Consider the following 22,520-nt stretch of genomic DNA (forward strand, 5'->3'; position numbering starts at 1 on the left):
GCAATATGTATATATTTGGTAAAAATTCAAATCCTACCACCATGTAGAATGACATAAAATGAAAAGTAAATATGACTCTCACACCTACTTCTGTCTTCTAGCTGTGTGCCTCAGAAGTAACTGCTAATACTTTCTCATGCTTTTAGAAAAAATATACAGTGCCTATATTTATGCCTGTTATTTAAAAGTAAGAAAAGTTTTACTGAATAATATTCCTCATAAGTAGTCTGTTAACATATACATATGTATTTCATTCTTTTAAGTGGGTATTTAATTCCACTATATGGAGGTTCCATAATTTTATCAATGGCCTTTGTTGATGGGCTTTAGGTGGTTTCTCAGTAATGGCAGTAAATATTCTTGTGCATTGGTATATTTTTGTGAGTATATCTATAGGGCATATTCTTAGAAGTAGGATTGCTGGGAAAAAGATACATATATTTTTAATTTTGAAAGATATTGTCAAACTGCCTTCAAAAGAGGTCACCCTATTTACCCACACACACATACACACACCCCATAATGTATAAGCATCCATATGTAATAGTTTTTTGTTTGTTATTTTGTTTTTGTTTTGTTTTGTTTTATAGAGACAGGATCATGCTCTGTTGCCTAGGCCAGAGTGTAGTGGCACAGTCATAGCTCACTGTAACCTCAAACTCCCAGGCTCAAGTGATCCTCCTGCCCCAGCCTCCTGAGTAGCTAGGACCTCAGGCAAACACTACCACCCCCAGCTAATTTTTTAAAATTATTTTTTGTAGAAATGAGGTTTTTCTATGTTGCCCAGGCTAGTCTTGAGCCTCTGGCCTCAAGCAATCCCTACCACCTCAGCCTCCTAAAGTTCTAGGATTACAGGCATGAGCTACTGGGCCCACCCAATCCATATGGAATGTTAATAGCAGAATTCAAAGGAAAACTTTGTGTCTTCCTCCCTGGGTCAATTAATGCTTCCTCGAACTCTTATTCAGTTGACATCAAATCAAAGAAAGGCATTTATCCAACCACCATAATATAGCTACAACTAGTATTTATCAAAGTATCCAGAAACAGGATTTATAATACTCAAAACATCACCTGTGTTAATTAAAGGGAGAAACGTTTTTCTCTCTTGTTATCAGTCATTTATTTTCCATTACCTTGCTTAAAAATATAAGTATTAATGATCTCATTTGCATTTTTGAATCAAATGGGCCTGAATTATACATATCTTATCATCGCTGCGTCACACTTACTATTTTCACTATGCAGTGATCAATTCTATACCCAGTTTTAGGGAAAAAAGTCCATAATTAGTACTAGATGAACAAAGGCATATAAGAGTCACTTCTAATATGTAGAAATTAAAGAACCCAAATACTCACCACAATATAAAGAACACATCATTTACAAAATCACAAAGCAAAGTGTAGAGACTGAAACCTTGAAGTTAATGTGTTTACAAAGTAGTATTTTATCTTCTAGAATTAGCAAGAGAACTGGATTTCACTGAGGAGCAAATTCATCAAATTCGAATTGAAAATCCCAACTCTCTTCAAGACCAGAGTCATGCACTGTTGAAGTACTGGCTAGAGAGGGATGGGAAACATGCTACAGGTAAGTGGGGAACTATATGTATATTGGGCTAAAATTGGACATGTCTTGCTCAACAACCGCATCTTGCAAATTCAGTAATATAGTAAAGAAGCAAATGCCATTAATCTGCAGTACAGCAGGTCCTTGAGTAATATCATTTTGTTCAATGTCATTTCCTTATAACATTGATGAGAAAAAAGAATCAATTCCCAGCAAGGCCACTGTCTGTGTATAGTTTGTGTATCCTCCCCATGTCTGTGTAGCTTTTTCCCCAGTACTCCAGTTTCCTCCCACATCCCAAAGATGTGCACATCAGTTTCACTGGTGTTTCTACATTATCCCAGTCTGAGTGAGTGTGGGTGTGTGTGAGTGCCCCCTGCAATGGGATGGCATCATCTCCCAGGTTGGTTCCCATGCAAAGTGCTCTGAGCTGCTGGGTTAAGTTCCAGCCACTTGAGACCCTGAACTGAATAAGGGAATTGGGAAAAGAATGAATGAATTGATACAAATTGTTATCAAATGAAAATGTGTACAGTGTATGATAATTATACAAATGCATGAAATAAATGATGCCTTAAGAAAGTACTCAGCGAGCCCACCATTATTGTTTGTTTATGAACGGCATGGTGGGAGGAGGTGCTCCTTACAATTTTCACTTTGCAAAGATTTATTCCTTGATTGAACCCCACCACCACTATGACCGCCATCACTCATTGGTCCTCAAAAATGGAATAATTATCTTACTTATGTTTATTAGTCTTTCTTAAATGTATGTGTAATTCACTTTCACTTCAGTGTTTAATATTAAAGTGTTTGGGTTTTTATTTAGAAGTTTGGCAGTGTTTTTGTGACCAGAACATTGTTTTCTAAGAATCTATCAATGATGTTGAGTGAGAGCTTAGTGAACTACTGTAAACAAATGAGAACAAGCTACAGTCACTTCTGAAGTATGCATGTTGCATGAAAACTCTTGCACGATATGCGTATGAACAGCATTAAATAACAGCCCTCACTTCTAACAGTAATGTTACTCAAACCCTAATATTTTTTAAATATTGATAAGTGGACACAATTGCTTTACTTAGCATTGTTTCACTGGTAGTGCGTTACCTTCTGTTTCTGCTTCCTCTACTCATAAATAACATCCAGTCTACATTTATCATTCCTTCTCTTTACATTCTTCTGAGTAGGATTGTCAGATTTAGCAAATAAAAACAGAAGGGCGCCCAGTTAAATTTAAGTTTCAGGTGGTCAGCAAATACATTTTTAGCATAAGCACATCCCTTGTAATATTTGGGGCATATTTATACTAAAGAATATTTGCTTTTTATCTGAAATTCAGGTATGGTGGGTGTCCTGTATGTTATCTGACAATTCTACTTTTAGGGCTTGTGCCGATGCTGTGCCACTTTTTTATGCATATCTCTTTTGTCTGTTGGCTTATTTTTACAAAGACTTTTAATTAGGCTTTGATTGTTTTTTTCTGTACAGATATCAAAAATTTAGTAAGGCAGTTGAGCGAAAGAGATTTTTAAGAGTACCTCTCAGATGTAATAAATGCTGTTTCTTTAATGTGTCAGATACCAACCTCGTTGAATGTCTCACCAAGATCAACCGAATGGATATTGTTCATCTCATGGAGACCAACACAGAACCTCTCCAGGAGCGCATCAGTCATAGTTATGCAGAAATTGAACAAACCATTACACTGGATCATAGTGAAGGTCAAACTGTGTGTGTGTGTGTGTTGTGTCTGTGTGTGGTTAACTGAGGCACTGGACCTACCGTCTTTTTTTTTTTTTTTTTTTTTCAGAAGGTAGACCATGGCCTATGGTGATCATATGTTCTTTTCCTTGCTGCCTTGAGGCTTTCCTCCCTGTTTTACACACCCTCTCACCTCCACTTCATGCTCATTCTTTGTTATTTCACAGATAACAAAATGATCCATTGAATTCCCTTTCCTCAGTTCCATGGTGGCACTTCTTACACTTGTATTTTTTTATGCTACCTTAGCCGCATATTTCTAGGCTCACAACTAGGACTACATCACTACCAGTGACTGTACATTTCCTCTTTTACTTCTGCACCAACAGTGCTTCATACCCTCGGGGACCTCCAGCCATTGGCCCTACCACCTTTTCAGTATTAAAGTTTCCCTAACCTATTCTCATTCATTTGTGGTCTCTAACACTGTTTTTTTTCTTTTCTCTCTCTCTCTCATCTCTATTTTACATGTTGTCTTCTTCCTTCAAACCTCCGACACTGTCTCTTTTCTTTATTTATACCCAGCTGATGACCAAGCTTCCTATTTCTTAGAAAATATGGGAATAATCAGAAGCAAATATCTATATTTTTCCACCACAAATCTACCAACATGAATGCATCTCAATGCATATACTTACTCTACCTTCCATCCTATTAAAATGGATAAAATTTCTTCACTTTGCTAAAGCCATCATCTCTTGTTTTGTACTAGATTTCATATCCTTTTACCCAATCAGGGACTCCATTCCTGCAAGTATCCCTTTTGGCTTCCTACCACTAGACCATACCCAACAGCATTAAACCATGCTTTAATAGATCCCATCTTTAAAAACAAAACAAAGCAAATTACTCCTTTTACCCTATATGTCCCCCCTGTATTATTGCTGTTACTCCATCCATTTCATAGGAAACCTCGAACAGTCTGAATTTCCTGTCTCTGCTTCCTCTCTTCCCATTCCCTCTAGAACTCTATAATTCACTCTAGTCAATCTTATAAAATTCACCTATTGTTTCCTCATTGTCAAATCTAGCAGGCAGTTCTCATTCTTCAACTTACTTTGCCTCTGAGTAACATTTGGCATGAATAGTGAAGCCTTTCTTCTTAAAACATTTTCTTTACTTAAATTTCATGACGTTCTCATCTTTTTTTTTTTTTTTTTTTTTTACTTTACTGGCTGTTTCTCCTCAGTCTTTTTTTCCTATGGCAGGTTACTTCTCATGGATGTGAATGATGATGTATCTTAATGTTGAGCAAGAGCCTCATAGCTTGTCCTCATCTCCCACCTCTCTCTCTATCGCACTGTTCCTGCACGCCTGGCCTCCTTGCCATTCCTGGAGCACCCTCTTCATTCTCCTGTTTCAGGGCCCTGGTATTTTCTGCTCCCTCCACCCTAGCATGTTCTTTCCTCAGATCAACATATACCTTTTTCTCTCACTTTATTTAGGTCACTGCTCAAATATCACCTCCTAAGCAGAGCCTTTCCTGACAAGTCTATTTAAAATACTAGCCCCATTTATCCTCTACCTTTATCCTGGTTTACTTTTCTCCCAATATTTATCATAAATATATATCTGCAGAAATGCAACTTCAGTGGGGACAGAGCTTTTTATATCTTATATCTTGTTCACTGCTATATATCCAGCATCTAAGCAGCACATACTACATAGTTGATGCTCAATATATATCTGTGGAATAAATGAATCAATAGATGAATGCCAGTCACTCCTCTGCTAAACATCTTTCAATGACTCCTCACTTCCCTGGATATAATGAAATTCCTTAGCCTGTCATAAAAGACTACATAAAAAGAGTACTATCCTTATAGTGCTAGAGTGAGGATTAATCAAGTTAATACTTGCAGAACGGTGCCTAACATGGAATAAATTTTCAGTATGTATTAGCTATTATTTGTTATGATGATTATTAACTGTACTCTTCTTACTCTTCAGATTCTGTGCTTTGACTATCTCAGTCAATTCCCACTTGCCATTAGGTCTCCTTGGCATGTAACACACTCTGCATTTTCTTTCCAAATTCTAACCCCATGTTAGGTGCTCCCACACTCATTGACTGGCACCTATGACCCAGTTGCTCTGCACTGGAATTGACCCTTACTTGCATGGACTCTTCTATATGATCAGTATCTTGAAGGTGGACACAGTGTCTTCTTCATCTTTGTAATCCATGGGCCCATCTCAGGATGTAGCACATTTATCCTCTTGTTTTTTTGTCCTCTTATATTTATTACCTAATAAATATCCATTCAATATAGGTAAGCTTCAACTAAATACTTAAATCATTCTCCCTTTAGGGTTCTCAGTACTTCAAGAGGAGTTATGCACTGCACAGCACAAGCAGAAAAAGGAGCAAGCTGTTTCTAAAGAAAGCGAGACCTGCGATCACCCTCCTATCGTCTCAGAGGAAGACATTTCTGTTGGTTATTCCACTTTTCAGGATGGCATCCCCAAAACTGAGGGGGACAGCTCAGCAACAGCACTCTTTCCCCAAACTCACAAGGAGCAAGTTCAACAGGATTTCTCAGGGAAAATGCAAGACCTGCCTGAAGAGTCATCTCTGGAATATCAGCAGGCATATTTGTGAGTTTCCAAAGAAAGCCTGTCAAATGTAATACCAAAGAAACAGGCTAATGTGGATGCCAGGCATATAAAAGCATAATTAGTTTTTAAATAATTTTAAAATGACCCTACCAAACACAAGTGCCAGAGCTAAAGGGAAAAAAAAAGCGTTAACATATAAGAGACATAATTGTGACAGTGTTTGGGGCACAGACCTACAAGAACCAACTTCCAGAGCTGTGACTTTGAACAAGTCCTTAAGTGCTTTGAATCTCCATTTCCACATCTGTAAATTATAGTAATAATACACACTTGACTCATCTCACAGGGTCAAAAGTGTGTTTATGAAAGCTTCATCTAAACTGTAAAATTCCCTGTAGATGACACGGCCATGACTTAAAATATTGCTGCACCTCATTTGCTCTGTAGCACCTCATTTGCTCTGTAGCACTTCAAATATGGAGCTCATCGTGCCATTGCTGGTTAGGAGTATGATCACTGATGATGTACATACCACAGCCAATGGTGCATTTCAGCCAAGCTATGAGGGGACTAACCATAAAAATATAAATGCAATGCAAACTAGCCACATAGAATAAAAGACTATTAAAATGAGTTGGAATAGAGTTGGGGTGGGAATACAGAGAAGTCTTCTGAAGAGCTTCTGGCTGAAGGAAGCTGCAGAGCCTAATTTGGCTCAGAATTTAAGTTCCGGCCTTTATGGAAGCCAAGGAGAAAGAGTTGTTTAATTGACACTGATTGTCCAGAAAAGAAAACAAATTGTGAGAAAGGCCAACATATTCCTAAACCTGAAGTCTGAGAATAGGGTGTCATGAGATTGTATCAAAGCATTTTGCTTGTCATTTGGTGAGTTTTGTGGTCATTGACATGAGAAGAGGATGAAATGAGTAATGAAATTATCTCTTCTTCCACTGAGCCACCCTTGCTCCATCAACCTGTAGGTTTTAAGGGTGAGCACGAAGAAAATATAAGGAAGAAGGAGAAGGACCAAGGAAAAGATGGGAAGAAGAGGAGAGGATAACAGAGAGACATTTTAGGCATTTAATATCTATGGAGTGAAAGATTGCACTAAATACCAAAAGAAGGCACAGAAAAGGCCAATAATCTTATTTAGTGGTTGAGGTTATCAAAGTTACATTGGAGTAACTCCAGACTATATCAGTGAAAAAAGTTTCCATATTTAATAATAGATGCCTCTATTATTAAATAAAACAGTTTTTCAGAGGTACAATAAGAATTTCCTTGTATTTATACTTATGATAACTATATTAACATGGGGATTTATGTAATTCTGCCAAATTTTTATTCTTGCTTCAAAAGCCTTATTATCTACAAATACTTATGTAAAATTCCTCACATCCTCAATATCACCTTGAGTTATAAAAGAAAAGATGAAACTATAACTTATATACATTGTAGAGGTTGGGTAACTGTAATACATTTTAGGATAATTTTGGTCTTTAGAATAATACATCACTCTCTGCCAGTGCTAGATCAATGAGCTACAACTCTGTATCTTGTCATATTATTTTTCTTCAAATGTCCTTTCTTGGCCAAATGTACAAAAACTATTTTGACTGTCATAGACTATGGAAAAACCAGCTCCATCTTGCCTTTCGATTTCCTTGCTTGAGCAGGAGGTGAAATGCAAATGTCCCTGAAGTCTCATTTGGCTTTTTCATTCCAGTGTGACAACTCCAGGAACAGAAGCGTCAGAGACTCAGAAGCCTACGATAGTACCCAGCTCTCCCAGCAAGACACCTGAGGAAGTTAGCACCCCTCCAGAGGAGGAGAGGCTGTACCTCCAGACCCCAACATCCAGCGAGCAGGGAGGCTCTCCCATCATACAAGAACCCGAAGAGACCTCAGAGCACAGAGAGGAGAGCTCTCCGCGGAAAACCAGCCTCGTAATAGTGGAGTCTGCCGATCACCAGCCAGAGACCTGTGAAAGACTCGATGAAGATGCAGCTTTTGAAAAGGTAAGACATTCCTCTCCACTTTCTCGCCCACCTGTAACAAAGCTACAAATCTTCCAGTTTCCATTTCTCTGATGGTTTATCTTTTTCACCTCAAAACAAAAAAGTTAACCAAATTAATTAACCTGGCACATGGAAACCCTCAATCCCTTTTAAAATCTGAGAGCCAGTGAATCTTGAAGATATGGTGCACGGTTCCAGTGCTAGTGATTTGACCATAAGCCCTGATCTTATCATTGGAAAGTCTTTTGCTAAGAAAAATGAATACGGTGGTGAACCAAGGTATCTGGAGGAGCTTTTCAAAATTAGTAAACTTGGGCATGAAAGCTGGTGGCAGAGACAAACAGCACCAGGTAAGTCAGCCATGGGATGTGCTGGGACCAGCAGGCTTGTTAGATCTCTGGCCTGCCAGGTGATGAGCACACCGACTGTGGATATTGGGTGGGGTTTAGCTGCCAAAATAAATTTTTCTCATTAGAGGCCAGATGATTTCCAAGCGAGATTTGTTTTTTTAAGATTTATTTTAGGAATGACCGAGAAAAAGAACATTTTACCTAAACTAAATGTCCAAATGCCTGACAGTGGCATAAGATTGCATCATAGCGCTTTCTTTGTCATTAAGTGAGTTTTAAAATTGTGAAGAGGGGTGGGGACCATGTTAAGAAATTAACCATTGGCCGGGCGCGGTGGCTTATGTCTGTAATCCCAGCACTTTGGGAGGCCGAGGCAGGCGGATCATGAGGTCAGGAGATCGAGACCATCCTGGCTAACATGGTGAAACCCCGTCTCTACTACAAATACAAAAAAATTAGCCGGGTGTGGTGGCGGGTGCCTGTAGTCCCAGCTACTCGGGAGGCTGAGGCAGGAGAATGGCGTGAACCCGGGAGGCAAAGCTTGCAGTGAGCCGAGATCGCGCCACTGCACTCCAGCCTGGACGACAGAGCAAGACCCCGTCTCAAAAAACAAACAAACAAACAAACAGAAATTAATCAACCATTTATTCTCAAAATGTGGTCTATGTAGTTCACATACGTCAGAGTTGATTGGAGAGCTTGATCCCTCCTCAGAAATCCTGAATTAGAATGAATCCCAGGGTGGGGAGAGAAAGCAAGAATTTGCCTTTTTAAATAACTCCCCAGAGGATTCTCAGCCACAAAAAAAGTATGAGAATCTGTTTGAATTAAACTTAATTTAATATAAATTAAAGCATATAAATTTTTTTCTTTTAAAAAGTAATAGAATTCAAAAACACTTTATATTTCAAAGTGTTTTTAGAGCATTAATATAAAGCTTAGTAGTAAAAGAAGAGTTAAATGAAATAATTGAAATTTTCGGGGGCAAATAAAGTGAAACAGCATGTCTTTGGGCTTAAGACACACATTTGTTTTTGTTCACTGTAAGAATGAGATCTGCTGCTAGGAATTATCTGAAATCATAACTAAAATTAGGAAAGATCCAGGCAGATGAGAACTGTGTCCTGATTTTGGCAGTTTTCTTAAATAATAAATTCATGCCATGAATGAATTTTTATTCCAAGTTTGCTTTTGCATAGAATTATTCATCTCTCAAATTCTTGGCTTGAATGAGTACTACTAAAAATGTTTCATACATGTTATCTGGGCTAAAAGTTACCAAATTTAGCCTAAGAATCCATAGGCTTACTGAAGTTAGACTTGAAACAATTATCTGGATAATACATATGTTTAATCTATACTAAAGGAATACATTTGTATAAGTCATTCTGAATTTCACATAATTTATACAGGCCTGTTTGACTTATTCTTGATGAGTATCAGGCATTTCTCTTAAGTTTCCCATGTGGACCCTCATTTCTCATAACCCTAACTTGGGCATCCAATTTTAATCACTTCTCATGCCAGCCATATTTCTAGGCAGTAGATTCCTGATTATACTTAAAATATAATTTGGTTTAGAATTTACATGTCTTCCATTAGCAGAGACAAATGTAAACATATAACTTGAGTTTTACAGTATGTTAAGTAAATCTACTTGAGCTTTCTCTTTTTTAAAAACAAAATTTCATTAGGGAACAGTAATTCAATATATGACTCCTAAGGTAATGTGTGCTAAGCCAAAATTATGTTTTTTGCTTTATCTCTGGCTTTTGGCCAGAGCCCTAAAATACTACTGACCACTTTATCTCAACTTCTCTGCAGAATTATTCTAATATTATTCATAGTTTTCCTTTTTTGATGCCAGGGAGATGCACTATTGGTTAGATAATAGCTACAGGAAACTTTGACTTCCTGCAAAAAGTTCTGCTAGAAACGGGGTATTCCTATACCTTTGGGTGAATAATTCCAAGCCTAAGCACAAGTGTCAGTGGCTCGTAAGTGTTTACTGAACTGCTTAGGGTCTATGTTTACAGTCAGGCTTTTTTTTTTAGGAGTTTAAGTAAAAGAAGTCACATGAGCAAGCGGCTTATTATTTTGGAGAGATTTTGACAGATGGGTTCTCCAACAGCTCTCAGAATTCCAGAATTTTTTTTCATTTATTGAACAACAACAAAAAAAAGAAACCAAAACACTCTATTTTTGTTGATGTCTGAGACCAGCACATACTTGTTTTCACCTCTACCAACTTGTCCACCAAAGCCTCCATGAATAAAAGTTTCACAATACAATGTAAGCTAAAGAAGAAACGAGTAGTGAAGTCATTCCTTAGCATGTTAAACAAAGCAATGCTTCCATGCTTCCACCAGGAGCTAACAGAGGAATTAGGGGAGCTGGAGGCCAGCTCAGATGAGGAGGCGATGGTAACTACCAGGGTTGTCCGCCGGCGAGTGATTATTCAGGTACCCGCTGTTAAATTACTGCACGTCAGGGACAGTCCTGTCCCCATATTCTAAGAGTGATCAACCTGGATCAATGAAGGCTTGGCATGTTCCTTAGGTAGTGCATGGCCATTCAAAAGCAGACCCCTTAACTCTCATAAGTTCTGTTTGCAAAGAAATGCAGTGGTTCCAGCTTTCCTCCAGGAGAGCCACCAAGCAAGAGCAAGACTTGGCTTCTTCACTTCCACCCACCTCACCTCTCGCTTTTCTATTTTTGTTGAAGTTTTATCTAACTTTGGTCAGATTCTCCTAAGCATGTTATTACCCACTTGAGTTTTTCACTAGTTGACAGGATTTTGTATCTCAGCAATGCTTCTCAACATCGCCTTTGATTTTCTAACATTCCTCACATTATAAGCACTTGGGAGTAGTTCCTCAGAATTGGTGCCAAACAGCGCAGTGACCCTTTTCTCTCAACTGTTTAGGGAGACGATATGCCTGAAATACCCCCAGAAACAGTCACAGAAGAAGAATACATTGATGAGCACGGACACACTGTGGTAAAGAAGGTATTGTCTAGTATATCCTAACAGGATTGATTACAAACTTCCTGTTTAAAATTTATCAATTCCATGGTACTGTCACACAAAAATAAGATACACAAATGAAATACATTTCAGGTTACTAGGAAAATCATTAGGCGGTATGTATCCTCTGAAGGCACAGAGAAAGAAGAGATTATGGTGCAGGGAATGCCACAGGAACCTGTCAGCATCGAGGAAGGGGATGGCTATTCCAAAGTTATAAAGCGTGTTGTATTGAAGAGTGACACCGAGCAGTCAGAGGTGAGACAACCTGATTCTCTAAAACCCATTTGATGGAGAGGAACAAAATAGAGCTCAAAAAAGATGAATGAGTTTGTTTATTCATATTTTCCTCACTTCTCCCTTTCATATGGCAGTTTGCTTTTGTTGCACATTCACTTTTTTGTTTTCATGATTCTATGTGATTTTAAGACAGCCATCAGGGAGACTTCTAGGCATTATATTCATTGTTTTTGTTTGGTCTTTTTAAAAATATCTATTTTTTATTTAATTCATGGTTGACCACTGCAGAAATCCAAAAGTCAAATTTTGAAAGAATACAATCCTATTTGCTGAGCAAGCAGTATACTGTGGAGACACGGTGTAGAAATGCACTGTGGTGCTTGTGCCTGGTTGGCACACCAGCCTTTGGAAAGTCACTCTAGATAAATATTTGATATTCAGATTTCTGCATTGCAGAGTTACTAAAATCAGGATCTAGAAACTCTTTGATTTATCCTTTTTGTTTTTTGTTTTGAGACAGAGTCTCACTCTGTCACTCAGGCTGGAGAACAGTGGCATGATCTCAGCTCACTGCAACCTCCACCTCTGGGTTCAAGCAATTCTCCTGCGTCAGCCTCCTGAGTAGCTGGGATTACAGGCACCCACCACCACACCTGGCTAATTTTTGTATTTTTAGTAGAGACAGCATTTCACCATGTTGGGCAGGCTGGTCTCGAACTCCTGACCTCAAATGATCCACCCGCCTCAGCCTCTCAAAGTGCTGGGATTACAGGCATGAGCCACTGCACCTGGCAATCTATACTTTTATTTATTTCTGTTTTACTTCCCTCTTTCAGGGACATATTTACTTGTTTCAACAAATAGTTTGTGAAATTCTCACTATTTTCCATTCATTCACATCCTCAAAATTTTATATTATACACATGAGATTATCTAGAAATCTACTTTTCAGTTTCTCGTAGCTTTTAGACCTCCTCCTTTGAGGGCGAATTTTATCTTCGTAATACCAAAAGAAATTATTTAAACATGAGAAAAGAGAGTTTCTTCACATATTATTATGTCTGTATTATACTGAGCAGTTTCTTATTCACAAAACTAATAACTTTTTGTTCAAATGACTAATTAAGATTGCTTTGGTGTTGTGGAGATACAGTCATGATGTAGATATTACCAATAGGTTATAGTTTGTTTTTTTCTAACTCTGCTTCCCATTGCTGTTTTCTGGAAAGCCAGTATGTAACATTATAGTTTTGTCCTTTGTTTTTTAACATAGAAAAAATTCATCATAGTTACATTTGGCAATCAGACATTGTCTATTGTGTGTCCTTCAATCATTAGGTCACTTTGTGTGAGCCCAGCATTTTGTCCAGTGCCTCACAATTTCAGGCTGAGCCAGTGGAAGGCCGTAGAGTCAGCAAAGTTGTTAAAACAACTGTGGTATATGGAGAGAGGATGGAGAAACATCTGGGGGATTCTAGTTTAGCCACTGATCTTCCTTCAGCCAAAGATGACTTTGAAGAGGTATAGAAGCATCATCATTTGTCTTTTTATGTGTGTGTTTTATGTTGCTTTGCATTTGAAAAGAAAATCATTTGTCATTGTGTCATTCTATACATGAATTCATGGAAAGGTGCAGAATAATTCAAGAGGGTAGAACTCCTGTTTGAATAACTTGCAGAGTAACGTTTCCTTAAACTGTGGTGTTCATTGGTGTCACCTTAACAGCTTTTAAAAATCCAGATAACTAGGATTTGCTTCTGCTGAATCAGACTCAGAATCTCTGGAGCTGGTGTATGATTATACATCTTGTTTAAAAGTCACAGAAGTGTCTTGCTTTGTCAATTAATAAGGGAAAGAAATAAACACATTGCAAATTATATTTGCTAGCCAGTCTTTTCAAATATAATCTGTGATACACATTAAAGAAAATTCAGATATATTCCATGTCCATAAATTTTAAAAGCATTTACAATTATTTAAGTTCTGGTTTCCAACAATTAGAAAATGAGTCCACAGTCGGCCGGGCACAGTGGCTCATGCCTGTAATCCCAGCAGTTTGGGAGGCCGAGGCAGGCGGATCACAAGGTCAGGAGATCGAGACCATCCTGGCTAACATGGTGAAACCCTGTCTCTACTAAAAATACAAAAAATTAGCCAGGCGTGGTGGCGGGCACCTGTAGTCCCAGCTACTTGGGAGGCTGAGGCAGGATAATGGCATGAACCCGGGAGGCGGAGCTTGCAGTGAGCCCAGATTGCACCACTGCACTCCAGCCTGGGCGACAGAGTGAGAATTTGTCTCAAAAAAAAAAAAAGAAAAAGAAAATGGGTCCACAGTAACAGATCCACAAACTCTTACTAAAATCCCCAAATTCTGAAAACCAAAACAAATTTTGTAAGTTAATTTGGAAGTGAAACTTGAAATAAATTGGCATGGAGCTATTATGACGTGAAGCTTTTTTATTCTACCTAGAGTGAATGTTTTAGTGATATAAAAATGGGTTTGATTACAGGATGCCATCTTCACTCTGGAGTATTAGTATTATATAGTACAGTCATGCATCGCTTAACCCACTTATGCCAGAGGTTGCAATTTTTAAAATTTTTGCATGAGTGAAAAATCAGACCTTGGTGATGACCTTGAGCAGTAGGATATAAATAACTTCCACATGCCTAGCGTTCACTAGGCATAAGTGGGTTTTAATGACAGGGATATATGCTGGGAAGTGCATCATTAGACAACTTTGTCATGGTGTGAACATTGTAGAATGTCCTTACACAAATCTAGACGGTATAGCCTACTATACACCTAGGTTATTGGTATAACCTATTGCTCCTGGCTACAAACCTGCACAGCATGTTACTGTGCTGAATACCGTAGGCAATTATAACACAATGGTAAGTATTTCCCTATCTAAAAATAGAAAAGGTACAGTAAACAAAATAAAAGATTAAAAATGTTCTACCTGTATAGCATACTTACCATGGAGCTTGCAGGACTGGAAGTTGCTCTGGGAGAGTAGTGAGTGAGTGGTGAGAGAATGTGAAAGCCTAGGACATTACTATACACTACAGTAGACTTTATAAACACTGTACACTTAGGCTATGTTACATTTGTTTAAATTTTCCTTTAATTTTTTTAAATCTTCCTTCTGCAATAATAAACTTTAGCTTACTGTAACTCTGACTTCATAAGCATTTACATTTATTTTAACTTTTGACTCTTTTGTAATAGCACAAGTTAAGATGCAAACACGTTGCACAGGTGCATTAAAAATTGTTTTTCTTCATATCCTTGTTCTATAAACTTTTTTCTGCTTTTAATTTTTTTAATTTATTATTTGTTTTTACTTTTTAAGGTTTTTTTTTTTTTTTTTTTGGCTAAAAACAAAGACCCAAGCATGTACATTAGCCTAGGCCTACACAAGGTCAGAATAATCAATATCACTGTCTTCCTTCTCCACATATTGTCCCACTGGAAGGTATTCAGGAGCAATAACATATGGAGTTGTCATATCCTAAGAAAACAATACCTTATTCTGCAATACCTCCTGAAGGACCTGCCTGAGGCTCCTTGATAATTAACTGTTTTTTAATAAGTAAAATGAGTACACTCTAAAATAGTGATAAAAAGTATCACTTTTATAATACTTTTATAATACTTGATAATGATAATAAGTGACTGTTACTGATTTATGTATACATAAATTTACCATACATAAACCAGTAACATAGTCATTTATTATCATTCTCAAGTATTATGTACCCTACATAATTAATTGTATGTGCCGTGCTTTTCTATGATTGGCAGCTTAGTAGGTTTATTTACACCAGCATCGCCACAAACATCTGAGTAATACATTGCACCATGAAGTTAGAACAGCTATAGCATCACTAGGCGACAGGAATTTTTTAGCTCCATTATAATCTTATGGGGCCATGTCATATATGCAGTCCATTTTTAACCAAAATGTCATTATGTAGCATGTGACTGTATATGCATTATATTACCTTGCTAAAATCCAAAAGGGACAAAAAATCTAAATTTTGAAACACATCTGGTCCCAAAGTTTTGACTAAGGGATTCTGGGCATGTGCAAACATCTACAAAGTACTTTTGCTATTGGAACATTTTGACACTAAATGCTATATGTGTGTCCTCTACTATACCCATAATGTATATCGAAATTATATATGAATTCATTGGAATATTAGAAGCAAACCTCTTAAAATACTTTCAGTTTTCACATTTTGACAACTGACAATCTTGAATGGTCAAAAATGAATTATCTGTGTTATACCATTTGGGCCTTGTTTGCTTGTTTTTGCCTCTGGTTATTATATTTATCATTAAAATCTCCACTGTAGAAAGGAGTTGGGTAACGCAAGGAGGAAATTGAAAGTCAATCCATATGGATGTTGCTTAGCAGCTTTTGTAAAGTACAATAACAAATCTCCCTCACAAATGAGAGAAACTAAAAAGACTTGTTAAATAAAACTCCCAACTTAGATCTGCTTCTAGGAATTATATTTATTTATCCTTTCAAGTATATCTTTTCATACTGACTATGAGTAAAGCAAAGCAATAGATTGTTTGAAAGTCTGTAGTTTATGATGAGCTTTGTCTTTTCTTTTCTTCTTACTTCAGGCTTTGAGTTACGCAGGTAGCCACATGAAAGTCCACTTACCCAGTTTAGTAGAGAATGAAATCCTGAAAGAGGATGGATCAATAATTAAAAGGTTTGGGTTAGCATGGGGTGATGCTTTGCCAACTAACACCATAAAAATTTTTCCAATTTTAAGAAAAGAAGGGGAGAATCCCTACATCTACCCTAAAGAGGATAGAGAACTGCCTACTCTCCTGTATTATAATACTTTGATCAAGTAATGGATCTATTGAAGTGTCATCCCTGAAGTATCCTCTTGATACTTAAACATAATACTAAGTCATAGCAAGAATGAGACTCATGCTTACACAGTCTGACTCCCTGGGTTTTAGCAAGTCATCAACTTAGTTGAAGCCAGCCTGATGGTATTCCTTTGTGTTGATAGATTCAGAGAGCATAGGAAGAAGAATCTAATCGATGGATCACAAATTAATTTTGTGACCAGCTATATTCAGCTCAATCTTAGTAAATCATTACTTTGAATGGTATTTGCTTTAACAGCTGCTTTATGATTCTGCATGTGAGTGACAAATAACATAAGCATGAGTTTGATACCCATGAAACAAATATACCTAGCGATGCTGAAACCCGGGGCTTTAATGAGTTAAGCAAGTGTCATGAAAGCAGTAAGCAGCACATTTTTACACTTATACAAGGGGGCTGACTGTGAGGCACACTGGTCTGCCCAGGTCTCTGTTATGGATTTGATGTATAAACTTGGGCACTGTTCCATAGATCTACTCTGCCTTCTCACCGGTCCTCTAACAGCACTGTAAGTACTGAGATTAATAAAATGTGCTCAGCTTCTCAGTGAAAAGACACAATGGAAATCCAAGTTACAATCGTGCTTTTCACTTCATTGAAAAGGGGAGAGAGATTGTCATTCAGAATATGCTACAGAACTATTTTAAGCCTTTAGAACATAATAATTAGAACAGCAAAATTAAAGGTTCTGTCTCAATTCCACCCTCCAATCAAATGGGAAAAGAGCGGCAGCTAGGAATTTAAAAGAGTGTAATTGCTCTCAGAACTTAAAAAATGCTACATGAATTAAGGATAAAATGCCTTTTATACTCTCAACTTTTAAGTCTTTTATTCAATTATTCAGATGAAACCACATAATCCACGCATGCCCTAACATCATGGGCTCTTCAAACTGGAATAGATTTAGAGATCAGTTAATCCAAAGTTCTCAATTACAGCTGGTGAATTTGAAGCCAGGAATATAGACAACTCCATAGAGTTTCCACAGCTAGTTAGTTGCGGAAACTAGTTAGTTACAGAACTCTATTTATGATGTACAACACTTTATTTTGTACATTGTTAAAGACATCATATACATATGCATATTTGGAAACACAGTGGCTTACGTTTGCCTACACAGAATATCACGAAATGTCCTATAATGGAGGCTTAACCCCTGGCATCAATGCTATAAAGGTTTCTACTAGCTTTTAGCAGAAATAGTCAGAAATGTGCCTTTTTGAAGAAAAAAAAAATGGTTGCTGCGTATTTAGGAAAACATCAGATTTCAATCATTGGAATCAAATTTGACCTTTTCATCGGCAAGAACAAATTTAAGTTTGCTCCCAGATGCAGAACAATTCATATAGTATTAAAGGAAAAGGGAGAGTAGAAGAACATAAGGGAAGAAGGAAGAAGGAAACAAGGATGTCAAAAAAAAAGCTGAAAGTATTTTGGCTGAAGTAAGTTATTTTTAAAAATCAGGATGATTGTAACAAATGCATAGAGGTATGGGATGATGGCAGAACTTCCAACTTCTGAACAATGAAAACATATAAGGAAAATGCTGGCTAAAGCTACAAAAACTGATCATTTCCTACAGAGGTTTTAAGTGAAGATGCATAGTGTATGGTTATGGACTCAGGCTCTGGAATCTTTGACTCTTGGTCCCACTGTGTGCTAACTCTGTTATTTTTTGTTTGGACTATTGCTTAAATTCTTGGAGATTCAGTTTCCTTATTTGTTACAATAATAGTGTCTGGCCCATACAACACATTCGTCAAATACTTGTGGAATGAGGACCTGCATTTAGAAGTATATAGTGAAAAAGGCTGCTCTGCCTATGGAGTAGCCATTTTTTATTCCTTTACTTTCCTAATAAACTTGCTTTTACTTTACTCTAACAAAACAAAGAAGAATATATAGTGAAAAGAACTGAGAATGAGCAAATTACTTTTAAGTACAGTTACAGGAAAATATTAGTATGACTTAAAATTAGTATGACTACAGAAAAGTTATAGCTCCTGGCCCAATGCGGTGGCTCACGCCTGTAATCCCAACACTTTGGGAGGCCAAGGTGGACAGATCATCTGAGCTCAGGAGTTTGAGACCAGCTTGGCCAACATGACAAAACCCTGTCTCTACTAAAGATACCAAAAATTAGCTGGGTGTGGTGGCACGCACCTGTAGTCCCAGCTACTCATGAGGCTGAGGCCAGAGAATCACTTGAACCTGGGAGGCAGAGGTTGCAGTGAGCCAAGATCGCACCAATGCACTCCAGCCTGGGTGACAGAACGAGACTCTGTCTCGAGAAAAGGTGTTATAGTTCCTTTTCTCAAGTAACAACAGTCTTATGAGGGAGGCAAGTAAACAACAGACTGTCAAATGGCAAGAAATACACAAAATGAGCAACAAACGTGAGGCTCAGAGAGTCTGGAGGAAGCAGTTGTCTCTCAATGGCTTTTCTCTTTTCCCCTTCCTCCCCCGACCATCTCCATATGAAGCCTTAGAGACCTGGGCAGATCTTCATCTTTTGTTGGTAGCCACCTTCTTAGATATTGATAGACTAATATTTTAGTTTTTAAAGACATATGCCTCATAAAAAACTTCTCTGAAAACATAATTTTGGGAAGTTTGGGTCAGGGTGTGACCATAAGGTTTAAGCTGGCAGCTGAGGTGTTTCAAATAAATTAAAGTTTTTTTTTTAGCCTGTCAAAAGGTACTTGTGGTACTATTTCAGAATTAACCAAACTCTATTAAGTAAGGGCTACTTAATCAAACCATGAATGATTTTATGGTTAGTTTTTGAGAAGATCAAATTAAAGCATGGTTTCATTTATTTTACATTTTTCTTAAAGATTTAAAAAATACTCCTTGTTCCAAAACACATTTTTAAAAAATCTCATGAATCTTTTTAGAGAGGGGAGCCATGTTTAAAAGAAAGACATAAAAAGATGTCTATAGTTTGTTATGCTAATAGCTTGGTGTGCAAACATCTAAAGGTAAGACATTAGGTACTCAGTGTAATGGTCACCTTCATTCCTAACAGCTGCCCTCTGGCAGTGAAAAGAGCATAATTCTCTCTTGTCTGCTTTTCTCCAGGACAACAATGAGTAAAGCCATCACACAGAAGAGGGCTGTGGTGAAGGACCAGCATGGAAAACGCATTGACTTGGAGCACCTGGAGGATGTACCAGAAGCACTAGACCAGGACGACCTCCAGCGCGATCTCCAGCAGCTCCTTCGGCATTTCTGCAAGGAGGACTTGAAGCAAGAGGCCAAGTGAGGGGCTGCCCATTTCTCACACCAGAAACCACACATTCACTCAATATGCAGCTTCCTGTTTCAGTAGAGGAGTGACCTAACTGGCCTAATTAATGGGATACCCCGATATTTCCACTGTTAGCAAATATACGGCATTTTGTTTTAGTTTTCCCCCATCCTCTTTAACTATAAAGCTAATTTGTGACCAAAGATGGCATCCTTCATACTGGATGCTGTATCCCATACTTTGTTGTGTCTGTGCTAACCTGGGAACTGGCCACCTCCATTGTTCTTTGCTTCTGCACAAGATCCATGAAAATCCATTGATCAGAAGAACTTCACCTGCAGACCTCTTCAAGTGACACTATATAGGAATCCTTCCAAGGAATATCTATGTACAATGTATATAGCTGAAATGCTCAGATGAACAACATGTTAAAATTAAAACCACTGCCTATTGTAACTACACTGGGCATCAGAATAAAAGGCCTCTAGAAATTGCTGAACAATGGTTAAGATATTGCTAACACAATCGAGTGATAATACAGTTTTACTGCAAAAGAAGCACTTCAAACCTATTATGTCCTTAGAACTTCCAGAGTAGCCACTGCTCCCAGTTAAAGGTGGGTCAATAGCCTTGCAGAACTGTCCTGAGAAGTTGTTGCTGGTGCTGGCCAGCCATGGCTTAGGACTCTCCAACAGCCACTCTGAGGGAGGGGAGAAGGGAGCAGAGGCCACGCAGAATGAAACGATGGGGTATTCAGTTGCTAGCAGCTACATTGTGTGGCATTCTAGCATCTTCAGGTCCTTAGATTTTGGACAAGTTGGCAGGGTATTTTAAAAGCTATAACTACTGTAGTTTTCCAGTTTTCATTGCTGCTTTAGCAAACCATGCTGTCTTACGGTGGTACTTCCTTCTGGCCACTGCACTGTAGATAATTCATTGGAAACAAGATTTACCCACTACATAAAAGGTTAAACTCCTTCAGTATGTTGGAGTGGTTTCTTTTTTTTTCTTTTTTTTTTTTTCAGGTTTATATCTTCTCTAATACCTGCATGTGGCGTTTAAAAATCAAGACCACGGTCAAACCCCTCTTCTAATCACATTAATTGTTTCCATTCTTTTTACCCTGAGTGAGCACTTTTCACTTTCCAGCTAGGTCTGTTTTTCAGCTTGCAGACAAGATTGAGAAATCCTTGAAAATTTGGTTTTGGTTAAAATTTTTGGTTTATTTATTTGAAATCAACACTCCCTTGGAAACTCTTAAGTGCATTTGTGCACTTCTGTTTGTTTGTCTCAAAGAAGGGACTGTAACAATCTGAGTAATTTCCATGTCCTCTTCCTTATTCCTCTAGTGGTTGAAGCTGTGTAGCATTTTAACATATATATATTCACAAATATATTCATATAAACAGTATACATTTTGAATCAGTCATTTGTTAAAGAAAAGTATATTCAATGAAGATGAAATTTAAATAAAAAAGGACAGAGTCTATCCTCCAGGGATTGAACATTTTCCAATTATCTGGTCTTTTCCTGTTGTGCAAAAATGACTCATTGCTCCGAATGTCAAAAACAAATGCGACAAACAATGGCACTTCATCATTTAAAGTAATGTTGCCAAGAGAAAAAATTTCCTGGGAGGGAGGTTTCCCACAAGCCAAATCTCCTAAGCCTCAAATGCTAGCACTTTTTGGCAGTTGGATAGGAAATGAAACATTCTTTGGCAGCCAGAATAAGAGAGGCCGATGGTGAAACTTTTTGAGACACCCTATGGCCTTCTTGTCAAAACCTTCACTGGAGCTCAAGAAAAGCATTTCTGTTGTGTTATTTGCAGTGCAGATGATGTCTGTGTAACAACATAATGGTTATTCACCTTTTTTTGATTTTGATTTTTGCTGTGTTATCAAAAACTTGAATACTGTGAGAAGAAGTGAATTTTCAGTTGACGAATCAGCATCTTGTTCCCATGGTGATAACACTAATTGAATATATCTATGAGGGCATGTATTAGTTAATGGAAAAAAAAATACAACACTAACAATACATAGCTGCAATGTGTACAATGGCTGATTTAATTAAATAAAATGTACAAGTGTTAAATGTGGCAACAGTGATTTGTTCTTCTTTATCATGAATCTGTGATTTCAGGAGAATAAGAGGTTTTAAAAAGATGAGCTAGACTTGAAACCAACAGAAAGACACAAATTGCTTTTTTTCTTATGGTTTTCATTTAGTCGCTGAATATGCTATATGCCTGGCACTGGATTAAGCACTGGGATAAATAGATTTTGCCTCTGCCCTCAAGAAATTCTTATTGTTCTTGTTATGCAAAAGGAGAAAATAAGGATTTTTGTTTTGGATCACTACTAAATGAAAGAAAATAGGAATTTGGGGACTTGCAGGGGATGAGAAAGGGTAAGTGGGATTGGCAGCACAGCAAGACTAGTTTGGTCCTCTCCCATGAGGCCATGGCTGTCACTAAATACTTTCTGCCTTTGGGAACAGCAGTTGGATCTGGAGTTTTCTTTCTGTCTTAGAGCCTGAGAATTTAAAATTAAATGGATATATTAATATAAATGAAGACAGGGTATGACTATGCAAAATCAAAATCAGTTGTGTGTGGAGAGTTTTGTTTCATTTTTTGAAAAAACCCTTTACTGTTGCTATAATATTTTTTACAGTAAAAACAAAACAAAAAAGACATGATTTAGAAATTGAGTAGGTTTTATTTAAATCTTATCTGGTATGAGACAGGAAGCTCACTGCATCTGATTTCTATCCTTCGTTGATTTACAGGCCTTCTGAACTTAAAAT

General features: G+C 37.6%; 1 protein-coding gene across 50 annotated transcripts in view; it reads left to right on the forward strand.

The window, feature by feature from the left end:
- ANK2 (ankyrin 2) overlaps nucleotides 1-21,811 on the forward strand; it is a 689,728-nt gene extending 667,917 nt beyond the window's left edge. For 13 of the 50 annotated variants that reach the window (XM_030799074.1, XM_030799072.1, XM_030799076.1 and 10 more), the window contains 7 exons: nucleotides 1,462-1,593; nucleotides 3,153-3,296; nucleotides 5,649-5,934; nucleotides 7,622-7,913; nucleotides 11,190-11,273; nucleotides 11,385-11,549; nucleotides 19,541-21,806. In XM_030799074.1, coding sequence (XP_030654934.1) covers nucleotides 1,462-1,593; nucleotides 3,153-3,296; nucleotides 5,649-5,934; nucleotides 7,622-7,913; nucleotides 11,190-11,273; nucleotides 11,385-11,549; nucleotides 19,541-19,555 — 1,118 coding nt within the window. In that variant the 3' untranslated portion in view covers nucleotides 19,556-21,806. Of the gene's footprint in view, nucleotides 1-1,461; nucleotides 1,594-3,152; nucleotides 3,297-5,648; nucleotides 5,935-7,621; nucleotides 7,914-10,632; nucleotides 10,726-11,189; nucleotides 11,274-11,384; nucleotides 11,550-12,869; nucleotides 13,053-19,540 lie in introns of all 50 variants that reach the window. The other 37 variants (XM_030799037.1, XM_030799039.1, XM_030799040.1 and 34 more) reach the window with 8 other exon arrangements.
- Nucleotides 21,812-22,520: the final 709 nt, after the last annotated feature.

Source organism: Nomascus leucogenys, chromosome 18 (genome assembly GCF_006542625.1).
Source record: "Nomascus leucogenys isolate Asia chromosome 18, Asia_NLE_v1, whole genome shotgun sequence".
Taxonomy (NCBI): domain Eukaryota; kingdom Metazoa; phylum Chordata; class Mammalia; order Primates; family Hylobatidae; genus Nomascus; species Nomascus leucogenys.